At 32.9% G+C, this 13,510-nt stretch overlaps 1 protein-coding gene across 2 annotated transcripts in view; it reads right to left on the bottom strand.

The window, feature by feature from the left end:
• Positions 1-135: 135 nt before the first annotated feature.
• CEP126 (centrosomal protein 126) overlaps positions 136-13,510 on the bottom strand; it is a 55,686-nt gene continuing 42,311 nt past the window's right edge. Inside the window, exons 7-10 of one of the 2 annotated variants that reach the window (XM_033121531.1) lie at positions 13,369-13,444; positions 11,533-11,742; positions 5,346-5,410; positions 136-818 (exon numbers count right to left, since the gene is read on the bottom strand). In XM_033121531.1, the coding sequence (XP_032977422.1) occupies positions 756-818; positions 5,346-5,410; positions 11,533-11,742; positions 13,369-13,444 (414 nt within the window). In that variant the 3' untranslated portion in view covers positions 136-755. The remainder of the gene's footprint in view (positions 819-5,345; positions 5,411-11,532; positions 11,743-13,368; positions 13,445-13,510) is intronic. The other variant, XM_033121530.1, reaches the window with a different exon arrangement.

Below are 13,510 nucleotides of genomic sequence, written 5' to 3'. Positions count from 1 at the left end.
TCATAATTGCATGAACAAAAGTTTTTAATCATACAATTTTTGAGTTTGTTTCTATACTTTTATAAAACAACCTTCTGATATAAACCTGGTCTCCAGTAGATGTTCCTCTTGGGAAAAGAACATACTGACCAGGCAATTCAAATAATCCAGTTGAGGTTGCAGTTTATTTTTTATATTTACCATTTACCTTGTAAGCTTTGCTAGTACAGTCAGTTCTTTAGAGACCAAACACCCAGCATAAAGTTATAACTTTAATTTCCAAACATGCAGAATTGAGAACAAAAACCCTTGGTAACATCTCTGAAGAACAGAGATCCTTCAAAGTCTTGAACAAATAGCTTTACTATTTATGAGGGATATTATTAATCATAAACTTTTATACCACTATACGAAAATGTAATAGAATTTATTAGGAATTTCAGAAAAACAAAGCTTTACAACTATATAGCTAATACATAATTTGAATAACAAAATATCCTGTTTTCTTTTTTAAATATAATGAATGTATTTCCAGTAGCATGCTCATTAAAAATAATCAAGTATTTCCATTCACTAAAAATGTATTTATCAATAAAATACATAATAAAGTATAATTTGTAGCATAAATATAAACCAATCAATTTGTCTCCATTGCCCATATTATAATTTACATTTACTGTATGGTTATAGTGTTTTAATTATTAACAAATGCTGAAATACATATTTACAGGAGATTCTCAAAAATAATGATTCCATTTAATAGTTACTGTTATACTTCAGTATTTTCTCTGCAATCTGGATCCAACATCAGGAGACAGACTGGTCTGTGGCTGGCTGTTCTGTAACATAATTTCAGAATTTATTTTACCGTAGTATTCACATACTTTAAAGTAGATCTCCTTATAGATTATAGATTTTAATAAAACTAAACTCATAATTTGAATTATCAAATGCTACATATACATCAATCTCAATGAGTACCACTTTAAGTAAGGTATCAGACTAATTATAATAATTAATAGTGTTCACTCTTTGCTATTGGTAAGATGTGCATTAGAGGCGCTTTTAATCATAGTATGATATGTAAATGGTCAAAATTTAATAATTTTATTTTCTACAGGAAGCACTTGGAGCCATATAATACCATTGAAGTAGTTTAGCAATATATATTGGGCTAAACGAGTAAGTTGCTTCGAAAGGTAATTGTTTGAAATTCATTAAATTCATTTTATTTGAAAAAGTAAATAAAGTATTCCAAATGAAACTTCTACTTCTAAGATTCACAGTTTCTACATTGCCAAATCATGGCAGGTGTCTTGAGGATGCCGTGCAGCAACCCTGTTATACTATATTGTTTGCATACTGTTGCTACTACAATGCAAGCTACTTGAGGAAACAAAAATGTTTTTCTCTTTCTAGTCCCAGCCCTACCAGAGTACCTGACACGTGGTAAGACTCAGGCAATATCTGTTCAAGAAGAGACCAATGTGAGAACTTCTACAAAAAGAAAAAAATCAGGCTGCTGTGGTTGCCAAAAGAAGGACATGCTCAATTTTGAACAGGACAAAGCTTGGGCTGAACAAGCTTTTCTAGCGGGGATGACACTGAATTCAATTCTTAAAGAATAAGTGGGAGAAGGCGTTTAAGAGAGCAACTTCTATGAGGCAGTAGGGGCAGCATGGGCCCTGGAAGCATGCAAGGAGTTCCAGGGAAATCTGCCTGTACTCAACAGTGTGTAAGTTATGAGCTGGGGAACAAATGGAGGGAGGGTGGAAAGGTCTTGGATGCAGTTCTCTGGAGTTTTAATTGTATCTTCTAGGTGATAGGTAACCACTGAGGTTATGTTTTAAGCAAGAGAGTGATATATGTTCATATTAGTGCTTTAAAAAAAAATTACTGTGGTGGTAACTGTGTGAAAGATGCACTGGAGAGAGCAAACCTGGAGGCTCTTGAAATTGTCCAGATGAGACATAATGAATTCTTAAACTAAGACACTATCAGTAGGAATGGAGAGGAGTGGATTAATTTGAGATGCATTTGGTAAGTATTATTGGGAGCATTTATTATCTAGGGGTATGCGAGAATGAGAAGCCTGGGTGACACAAATCTTTGTCTGGGAAATTTGACGGATGATGGTGTCATTAATTGAAATAAGATTATAAAAGTACAACAGATTTGGGGGGAAAATGGAAAGTGTAAATCCTGGCTCTGCCACGGAACAGTTCTAAGACTTGAGAAAATTACTTGATGTCCCTAGCTTAGAAGATTAAACAAGAGAATACGTGTGAAACCATTTGGCAGAGTACTTTTCAACGGTAGGAACCCAGTAGGTATAATGTTGCTAGGCTGAGAAATTCAGTTCCTGAATTAACTACAGAATACATGTAAATTGTAAAGCTAGACATATATGACACACGTTATAATTTCAAAACAAAATTCTTGTAAGTTCGTGTGGGTATGAAAACACTGGAGCTGAAAGGTAAAAATAAAATAAAAACATTCATAAAAAGCTTACCTGCAACATCTACAAAAAAAACAGATAATGCCAAAAAAATATTTCTGCTATTGTATGGAAACATGGAAATCTTTTATTTTAGAAAAGTCCTTACTGAAGAACTAGGCTATACTACAATTGTCTTGTGGTAAATACAATACAGTTTTGGTGGTCTTTTGTGTTACACATACGGAAAGTTTATAGTTAGGGTCATATTGCCTCTCCAGAACTTAGATATTTAATATAATTTTACTTATTTGAAATGCAATGGAGATTTAGGAACAAGTTTTGAAAGCTTTTAAAAGACCAAGCTATATCTAAAGCCCATGTACTTTATTCCCAGAGGAAGCACTAAGTACCTATTTATTCTTGCTTTAAACTCGAAAAGCTTGGACATCTGTTTTCTGGACTCAAAATAAATTACAAGCAGCTCAGGAGAACACTTGAAAGCAAGATGCAGGTAGAAATAATCCCAGGTGATAAAAAGAAAACAAACAGGCTACAAAATTACAACCTTTGAAATTTTGCATCTACCATAAATGTTAACCTGAATCTAATAATGAGAAAACAATCAGACAAACCCAGATCATGGGATACGAGCGCATATTCAACAAGACAACTGCTGTGGACTCTACAAAGGTGTCAATGTGCATGAAAGATTGAAAAGAGTGAAGAGACTTTTCTAGGTTAAGAGACATGACAACTAAATGCAATGTACAATCCTGGGTTGGATCCTGTATCAGAGAAATAAAATAGCCACAAAAGACATTTTTTTTTTCCAGACAACTAAGGAACTTTGAATATGGAGTGTGTATCAGATGATACTGTATCAACTTAAATTTCTTGGGTGTGATGATAGTGGTATTCTGATTATTTAGAGGGACCCATCTAAATGATACTTCCTATCATTATGTCTGTAATTTACTTATAAACAGTTCATTAAAATGTGTGTTTTTGTGTGTATGTATGTATCTCCTATTCTATTTTATTCAATTTATTCTATTCTATTCTATTCATTCTACTCTTCCATCTATCCATATCTATCCATCAATCTATCAGATAAAGCAAATGTGGCAAAATGTCAACAGCTGGTGAATCCAAGTGAAGAGTATAATGACATAAAATAAAAATAGCAGGAAAAAAGAGCAAATAAGAATAAAATGTTCAAATTCTCATGCAGAATATGGCAAATGAGTTTCGATGAGGAAGGGGGACAGGGTAATTTTGATGTCAGCTCTTTAAACATGCAGTTAATAATTCTGTGATTTTTATACCATTTTCCCTGATAATAAATGGAAGGTTTCTGACCTGTGTTAGTGATGTTAAAATAAGGAAGAATAACATATTTGGAGATAAAGAAACCAAATAAAGCTAATGGTCACCACCTGTTATACAGAATGAAAAAGATGTAAGAGAAAAATGATTTCAAGTCTACCAGTGAGCCTTAATTCACACCCTTAACTTTCCAGTTATTTGTCAAATACTCTAGCAATCTAATGACACGGTGAACCAATGTGCACAACAGAGTAATTTGATGATTAGGTAATTTGCTCTTCCTGTTGTGTAGTATTTACAATTCATGCTCATTTAGTTGTCTGTGGTTAGCACACCATTTTCAAGTTGAGTTGAGGTGTATAGAAGAGTGATCTGTCATTGCAGGTTTTATCTCACTAAAGTGAAGTAAGAATCATAAATGTCATAAGTGACAGAAAACTGTCACAGTCAAAATTCAGACACAGAAAAAATATCGCTGCAAAAGTCATTTAAATTGCTGACTTGGTGGAGAGGAAAATTTGAGTGAAAACTCAAGCTAGCATGTAAAAAGTAACCGTGAAAAAATATATTGGGAATCAAAGTGACCAATGCCAAAAAAGTTGTGTCTAAAAATCACAGCATCAAAAACGCCACACCAAAAATGCCATTTTTAAGAAACATGTTCCCAGAGGTAAACAATGAGTTTCATGAGGGCAGGGACAGCCTTTTTCTCACTCACTATTATTCACCATTGTACCCAGGATATAGCAAAAATCTGAAAATGGGTAAGAAATGTATCACTTATTTATGTAAAATCAAATAATAAGAAAGGAAGTATATTTGCGTACTCTTTCTTTTTCCTGTCAAGATTTCAGAACTGAGGGCACATGATTGAAAACAACTGAGCAAACATGCAATCAATTTTCTAACAAAACATTTCTGTGTTGAACACCTAAACTGAGGATTATGAGAGTACAGGTAGTGTCTTAGTTTGGGGATGCTCTTTCTATAGACCTGAATATCTCCTGATCACCTCTAGGCACACATGATTTTTTCCTTTTGTGATTTCCTAAGACTGTGCATCACAGTCTTAAGCTTACCTCGTATTAGAGTTATTTGTATATATATCCATGTGTGTCTTTTTTCCTTTTAGAGTGAAAATTCCTGAATGCAATGACTGTTTGTCTTTTATATGTGTATCTTTACCAGAATCTAGTTCCAAGGCAAAAAAATTAAAAATTCAAAGCACTAATATTTAGTTTTGAACTCTGAAGACATGGAAGGGATATGGGCAAGGATGGGATCATTACCAATGTAAAACTTCTTAACAATTTCCCAATTAGGCTACATACCCCAAAATTATTGAACAGTAGTGTACTGATACCTGTTTCTGTTCTCATTATTGATGAAATAACTCTGCATGTAAAAATCTTTATATTACAGTATTTTTTTAATGAGAGGATATTTGCTTGATTCTAACAAAACATCTTAAAATTGAAAGTTGTAGAGGAAAATTCCCTAAAAGCCAATCTCAAGAAAAATTAGTACCAATACAGGATTCTTATACACAAAATCATGAAGTTTCATAAGAAAAAAAAGAGCTTCTTAAAATACTTACCAGAAGTGGTATTATTTGTAAGGTATTTTTCATGGATGGATTTTTGCAAATGGTTTCTTGCACATCTGAAATAATTATATCACGATACAAAAACAATTTAGTTATATATATTGAAAGAGAAGAATGATTAAATTTTGATGTGTCAAAATATTCAAAATTGAGTAAGAGACCTTTTTTACTGTCCCCAGAAGCAGTCTTTATACTTAGGTTAGGCAATAGAAGTAATTTGATTAAAAACAATTACATAAGAAATATTGATAAAAAGGAATTACTAGTACTATTCTATGTATAGAATAGTATGGACTATTCTATAACAATCTTTATTCAAATGCTAGGTTTTCTAACCTTTTTTATTTGTCTTCTTTTTTTTTTTTTAAACAAGAAATGACTTTCATTCTTGGACTATTGCAGGAAAGAGGAGATATTTATTTAGCTATGAAGGCACAAAAGAATTGAGTAATTTGGTCAACTCTTGCCTTTTCAACTTTTAGGCTTTTGTCTATATAATAACAAGGGTCTGGGCAAAAGAAAAACAAATTCAGGCAGAATGTTTTACATGAAGCATTTAAATATCTGGAAGTACCTAACAGAAAAAAAAAAAAAAAAAACCCTTTCTGAAAAACTGACTCTTTACCTGCATGATGTGTTTTAAACTTATGTGTCTTTTGTTTGTTTCTTAAACTGATAGCTTTAGTTTTATATTGCTTTTGTGGTTGTAGGACCTTGTCTTTTATTAACATGTTATTTTTAAATTTAAATTTTAGAATTAACAGAGTATATAAAACACATACACATATTTTAATTAATAATAATAAAGCTAATGTCTGTGTAAACCATCTAGATTATGAAATTTGAACATTATCACTTTTCTAGAAGCTTCCTGGAGCTCCCACCTCCACAATGCCCTATGGATTTCACTCCCGACCCTTGCTCACAGAGGTAACCCACTATACCGACTTTGTTTTTTTATAGTTTTAACACGTGTATACATCCCCCAAGAAATATTGTTCAGTTTTGCCTGTTTCTGAACTTCACGTAAATGAAATTGTAGTCTTTATTCTCCTGTGATTTTCCTTATTTTTCTCAAAATTATATATTATTTAGATTCATCTATGATGATGTGTGTAGTTGTAGTTTGTTCATTTTCCTGGCTGAATAGTTTTCCAGCACATTTAGATGTTTTCAAAGTTTGGTTTTTAAACGATGATCTCTATGTACTTATACATATACACGTCACCTTATGTACGTATGCAGGGTTTTATCTTGGATATGCATCTAGAAGTTGCTGGGTTGTAGGGTATATTCATGTTTAATTTATTAGGTGGTGGCAAAACATTTCCTAAAGAGGTTGCCCCAGTTAATACTCCCACCAACATTATATGAGAGCTCCAATCGCTGAGGTCTTTACCAACACTTAGCATTGCCAGGCTTTGAAACATGTCTTTCTGATGAGAATATATCTCGTTGTTTTAATTTGCATTTCCCTATTTCTAATGAAATTGAATGTCTATGTTTACTGTTATTTTCATTTCATTTGTTGTGAAATTCCTGTTCAAGCCCTTCCCCCCATTTAAAAAAATTATACATATATTTCATTATAGTTGACATTCAATATTATTCTATTCCCCCTACTTTTTTGAGTTGTCTTTTTTTGTTATTGATTTATGGGAGTTCTTTACATATTTTGAATGAGTCCTTCATTATATGTATTATAAATAATTTCTCTCATTTGTGGCCTCTTTTCATTCTTTTAATGATATGAAGAGAAGTTTGTAATTTTAATATAGTCAAATTCATTAATTTTCCCTACGGATTAAGTTCCTTTTGCTCTGCTTAAGAAATCCTTTCTTACCTTGAGGCTAAAAAATATTTTCTTATATTATCTCCTAAAAGTGTTACATATTTTCTTTTATATTTAATCTTTAATCACATTGGAATTTATTTTTATGTATGGTATATGGTGGGAGTTCAATTTATTTCTTTCTACTTGGTATCCAATTATTCCAATATGGAGTGACAAACAGCTTGTCTCAAAATGACTCCAGAATTTCTTTATAGCTTTTCTGTCAGTCTGCCATCTGGGATTCAAGAACAGGTTTTCACCCCATGTGAGAAGGGCTGTTCTTAAACTCAACTTCCTATGAGATCATTAGCTCCTCTTCCTAGCAAAAAAATAAAAAATAAAGAAGCTGTAATTTTTCACATTGGGAATTCCAATTTCATGTTTATTAGACTGGTTTATACGGTTCCACAGCTCTTAAATCATCTGTTCTGGTTTTTTATCCCCTACCTTTTTGTTTTCTCTCTTGGTGTTTAAGTTTGGAAGTTTTCTATTACTATCTTCAAATTCATTGATTCTTTTCTCAGCTGTGTTGAGTCTACTGATGAGCCCATAGAAAACATTTTTCATTTCATTACAATGTTTTATTTCTCATTTTTCTATTTGACTTTCTTATAGTTTATCATTACTCTGCTGAAATTCTTCATGTGTTTATGCATGTTGTCTGTCCCATGTTCTCCACCTTTTCTACTTTAACCTTTAACACAGTAGTCCTAATTATTTAAAATTACCTGATAGTTCCAACATCTGGGTCATCTCTGTGTCTCAATTTGTTGATTGCTTTGTCCCTTTGAAAGTAAGGTTTTTCTCTTGCTTTTTTGGTGTGTCTCATAATTTTTGATTTAATGTTGGACTTCATGTTTAGAATAGTTAGGTGGATAGTTTAGAGGATAGTTAGGTAAATAGTATTTGAGCCTGGAAATGAGCATGCCTCTTTTGTGAGGCAATTGTGTGTGTGTGTGTGTGTGTGTGTGTGTGTGTGTGAGTGTGTGTATTTAATCAACGTAGTAGTCTGGAATTGAGCTGGGTTTGGGTTTTGTTGTTGCTATGGTTACCTTCAGTACATCATTCTTCAAATTCTTCCGGTGTTATTTTGCACGTCTCCAAGGGTCATGGAGGTGTTTCTTCTTCAATGTTCCTTTTCTACTCGCAGCTTTTGGCCTTTCTGTGGTTGCACAACAGAAGGAGGCTCTCTCTATGCTTTTGCCTCTCTTCCAGCAGATTTCTTTGTCTTGTTACTTGCTTGGCACTTGCTGACCTTGTGGTGCAGGGAGCAGGGGAGTTTTTCTGTTGTCCTGGTCCAGGCTCAATCTTAGGCATGTTCTCTGTACCTTTTAGTCATCCTGCTCCTTCTTCCAATGGCAGTCAACTGTGTCTTGTATCTTGGGCAGGTTTTGTACAAGAGAGTTTTGTGCCCCTCCTCCCACAGCAGGGTAGCTTTAACGATCTGCCTGTGCCTGTTTCTTGTCCCTCCCCCACAGAAAGAGGCTCTTTTTTCTTTTACCTTACCCCTATCCCTGTGAGTCTTTACTTGTGCCTGGAGGCAATCAACAAAGTTCGCTGCATCTATTCCGGTACCTTATGGCTTTTATTCTGTAGGACAGAAGGTTCTGCATGGAGCTTCATGCCTTTCCTACAGCAATGGTTGCTTTCCTCCTCCAGTCTGCACCATTGTGGAAGGATTTTTCTAGTTTTCTGCACTGCCCCTATTTTTCTCATGAACCCACCATGTAGGTTCATGGAAAAGAATCTGTGAGTGGGTGTGAACTCTTCTTGTCTTTGTGGCTCCCAGCGGTTTTACAGTCTCACAATAGTTCACACTTATCCTTTAGCAATTTGTTAAAAATCTAAGCAGAATTCCTAATACCAGTTTGTCTGAAACCTGGCATTTCTTTCTCCTATACTCTGCCACAGGTGAGCCAATAGACACGTCCTGTCTCTCCTAGGAAGTTCCTGTCTTTCCTTGAGTGTCAGGCTACTTGGTTGTGCTATGACTTCAGCTCTCTAATGCATTCAGGAAAAGCTATATTTCTTTTACCTGCTTTTTCTTAGTCTTAGGGTGGGATCAACGCATTCCAGCTTTCTACATTGTAAGCAGAAGTGGAATACACACACACACACCATACATACACATATATTTATATACATGCATTATATAGAATGTATGTGTACGCATTACTTTTTTTTTCACTGGTTCTCAACCATAGGTGATTTTTGCCACCCAGCAGACATTTGGCAGTGTCAGGAGACTACTGTCATTCAGTGGGTAGAGGCCAGAGATGCTGTAAACAACTTGCAATGCACAGGATAGCCTTTCACAACAAAGAATGATCTTGCCCAAAATGTCAGTAGTGCCAAGGTTGAGAGACCATGATAAATACATACATACATAAAATATTTTTAGTATTGTTCATCAAATATTTTGTAATTTCCATTATGGTATTTTTTTAGAACTATGGCTTATTTAGAAGTGTGTTTCTTAATGGTTATCATTTTGTTATTCATGTTTAGTTAAAGTGCATTGTGGTCAGAGGGTATGTATGACTCCAATTCTTTGAAATGTGCCAAGGCTTGTTTCATGACATAATATATGGTCCTTTTTAAAAAATATTCTATGGGTGCTTGCAAAGAACATGCCCCCTTTGATTAAGTTTGTTAATCATGTTTAATTCTTATGCATCTATTTGATTTTTTTTTTGTCAATTCTATCAATTACTGACAATATAAAAAAAAAATCTCTCACCATGGCTAAAAAATATTCTATACATTTTTGAGGCTATGTTCTTAAATGCATACAAAATGAAAATATTTTATATATTTCTCGAGAATTAAAACTTTGATTATCACGAAGTGATCTTTTTTGTGTCCATTAATGCTTTCTACTTTATAGTCAATTTTGTCTGATAATAATACATCTAAACCAGTTTTCCTTTGGTTAGAATTTGCTTGGTGTATATTTTCCATCTTTTTTACTTTCAGCTTTTTCATATCCTTATATTTTAAGTATATTGTTTATAAATAGAATATAATTGTGTTATAAAGTTTCAACTAACAGCATTGTCTTTAAATGTAGCATTTAATCTACTTACATTTATTGTAAATACAGTTGTATGTACCATCCTATAGTGTAGGATTTCTATTTATCCTATATATTTTAAGTTTATTTTTCTCTCCTTACCTTACTTGGAATTTATTATATATTTTTTGTATGCCACTTTCCTTCTCTACCAGTTTGTATAACACATACTCTATTTCTAGTCCGTTAGTTGTGACCCTAGTAATTACCACAGGCATACTTTAGTTGTCAACATCTAAAGTTAATCTGTATCTTTACCCAATTCCTTAATAATACAAGAATATTAGTACACTTTAAGACCATTTGTGTTCTTCCAACTTATGTATTATTTTGATAGGTATTTAAATTCTAACTTTTTTCTCTTTGAAACACATACTACTTTGTTACATTTGTTTTATACAATGCTTATTCAAATTTACCCTCTCCAACTGTCAATCTGAGATTATTTTCAGTCTGCTGAAGTGGATGCTTTAGAATTTCCTTTAGGAGTCTGCTGTTAACAAAATCTTTTAGAGAAAGAACTACATCCCACACAGACATATATGCACACAGAGACAGAGAAAGGTGACAAAAGCTTGCATGTCTTCCCCTCTCGTCTGCTCAATACTGAAGTTCAAAATATGCAAGCTTTTCTTCATTTCTCTATCTCTCAGTGTGCATACGTTTCTATAGGATGTAGCTCTTTGGGAGACCTCGCTTAACATGGGATAATCTTCTATTAGACTACTCATGTTGAGTAGGCCCTGGTAAACTCCTCTTACCTTTTTCTCTGGGAGGCCATGAAAAGCAGAGCTGAATTTCACTCTGTGGGTTAAATGATCTCAAGGCAAAAGCTAGCTGCAGCACTCTCTATATCTTTCTGGGTCCTTATCTAAAGTTTCTGGTCTTAAGAACTTTTTATATTCTTACCAGCTCATTGCTATTTTTCAGATTTTTAAAGTACTTAATCCAGAATTTATGGTGGTTTTTGATGCATGGTCAGGACAGATACCTAGCCTGTCACAGCGCTGAAGTGGAAGTGTTTTCATACATTCCTAAAACACCGCTAAGCCTCCCAAACACATCGGCATCATCATAAATGACACAAGTATGGTACACTTGACATAGTTTGGCATATCCAAATATATTTTTAACTGTTATGTATTTGATCTAAGAGGCGATAATCTGAATACATTTCGAATTTTTATTTTCAATTTTTAAGTTAAATTTAATTAAAATAGTCTAAATACAAAATATAGTACTTCTTACAAAAGGTGTTCTTCCATACTTACAGTATAACCTTTTATTGAGACTATTAAGGGACTGTAGGATTTTCTGTTCTTCAGCTGATAGTGCACAGATGTTGAATTCGTGGACCTTATTTAAACCCAGATTTGATTTCTGTAGCTGCTTGCTACTCATGACACTTAGAATTTCATCCTCAGGCATTGAAGCTTTCACTAGGTTTTCAGTCATCAAAAACTCAGAAGTACTGTCTGAAACTACAGAAAGTTTATAGTAACTATTCTTTTTGAACCTTTTATGTCTTTGGGATCAGCCCTTGTACATACTTAACTGACATGTCTGTATGTATTCATTTCACATAACAGAAACCAAGTGAATCTTTTGTTACTTTGCATTATATTTATCAGGATCCTTTATATTTAGGATTTTCCTATCCCTAATTAAAAAATATTCAAAATGATGGCAGTGAGGTAATAACAATTCCTAGAGTGTTACCTGAATGAAAGTAAAAACACATTCTATTTAGATTATTTCTTTTTGTGTTGTTTTAAATTATTCATTGGTAGTACAAAAAGAAGATAAATTAGATTGTCTTTATAATAGCAATTAAGGTGAGTAATAAATAAAAGAATAAGAGAGAAGAAACTTAAGATGAAAAAATTAGATGATCAGCTAAACAGAACTGACAGCTTAGAAATAGATCAAATTAGACATAAGAACTTAAAATGTGATCAAAGAGTTGAGAGAAAGGAAAGATGACTTGATAAATTTGTTTGTTGTTCATGAAAGAATCAATTTGGAGTTTCATTTCACACTATCCATTTAAACAAATTCCAAAGAAATTAAAGAATTAAATTTAATGAATCAAACTATGAAAGCACTAGAGAGGAAAAAGAAACATCTCTAAGTTTCTGTATTGGGAAGGTCCTTTGAGCTTAAAAGTAATGGAGAAATCACTAAGAAAAGACCAAAAAATGATTTATTTAAGGCTGGTCTTCCCTAATAGATTTTAAATTTCTGAAGGGCGAGACTTTGGTATATTTTGTTTATTGTTATATATCCAATATTTAGTTATAGGTAGGAACTTAGCTCTCAATATTAATTTACTGAATGACAAAATAAAAAAAAATAAGACTTCTATATGTAAAAATAACAACATATGTGGAATGAGATGCAAATAATAAAGTAGTAAACGTATTTACAACTAATATAAGGATTAGAATCCTTGATATTTAAAGAATTTACAGAAATAAGTAAGAAAATACCAAAACTTCAACATCTACAGTGTAAAATATGATGAAACAATTCACCAAAAATAAGTATACATACAAAAACAATTAAGCATATTGTTAGTAAAATATTATTAACGAAACATGTACAAATCAAAACCAACCAAACCCCATTTCTTTGCCTGTGACATAAGCAAATAATAGAAGTGATTCTACCTCAAGTTAGCACACATGCCAGAAGAATTTATAATAATACACCCAGGAAAATACTTTAGGAATACTTGTGACATGCTGTAACAATGCTTATATTCTTTGATACTGAATTCATTTAATACAGAGTTTCATTCAACAAATATTTATTAGGAGCCAATTACATGCCATTTACTGTGATTTTAATTCAGGGAATCTACCTTATGGAAATAATTGAAAAGTCAGGAAAAAGCTTGATGGAGAAAGATGTTCAGTACACTACTATTTAGAATAAAAATTAAAAAAAAAAACTGGCAACAACCTAAATGTGCAGAGTGAGGAGAATTCAGGTCCCAAATGGTGGTTTAACAGTCACATAATATGTAAGTATTTGGGAAAATACATATAAGAAAAAACAATCAGGGGGAACAAAGCTCAGAGGAAAATGTTTAAACTAAAACGTACCTTTTTCAATATTAGAAGTACCCCTTGTAGTTTGTTTTGGCTCACTTGAACTTAGTGGGACACTTTGTCCAAAATTCTATAAAGATAGAATATTAAATCAGAACATTTCATACTTAAAATTCATGAATACAAGAGTATTCTT

This window comes from Rhinolophus ferrumequinum, chromosome 11 (genome assembly GCF_004115265.2).
Source record: "Rhinolophus ferrumequinum isolate MPI-CBG mRhiFer1 chromosome 11, mRhiFer1_v1.p, whole genome shotgun sequence".
Classification (NCBI taxonomy): Eukaryota; Metazoa; Chordata; class Mammalia; order Chiroptera; family Rhinolophidae; genus Rhinolophus; species Rhinolophus ferrumequinum.
This window is presented reverse-complemented; position numbering and strand designations above follow the sequence as displayed.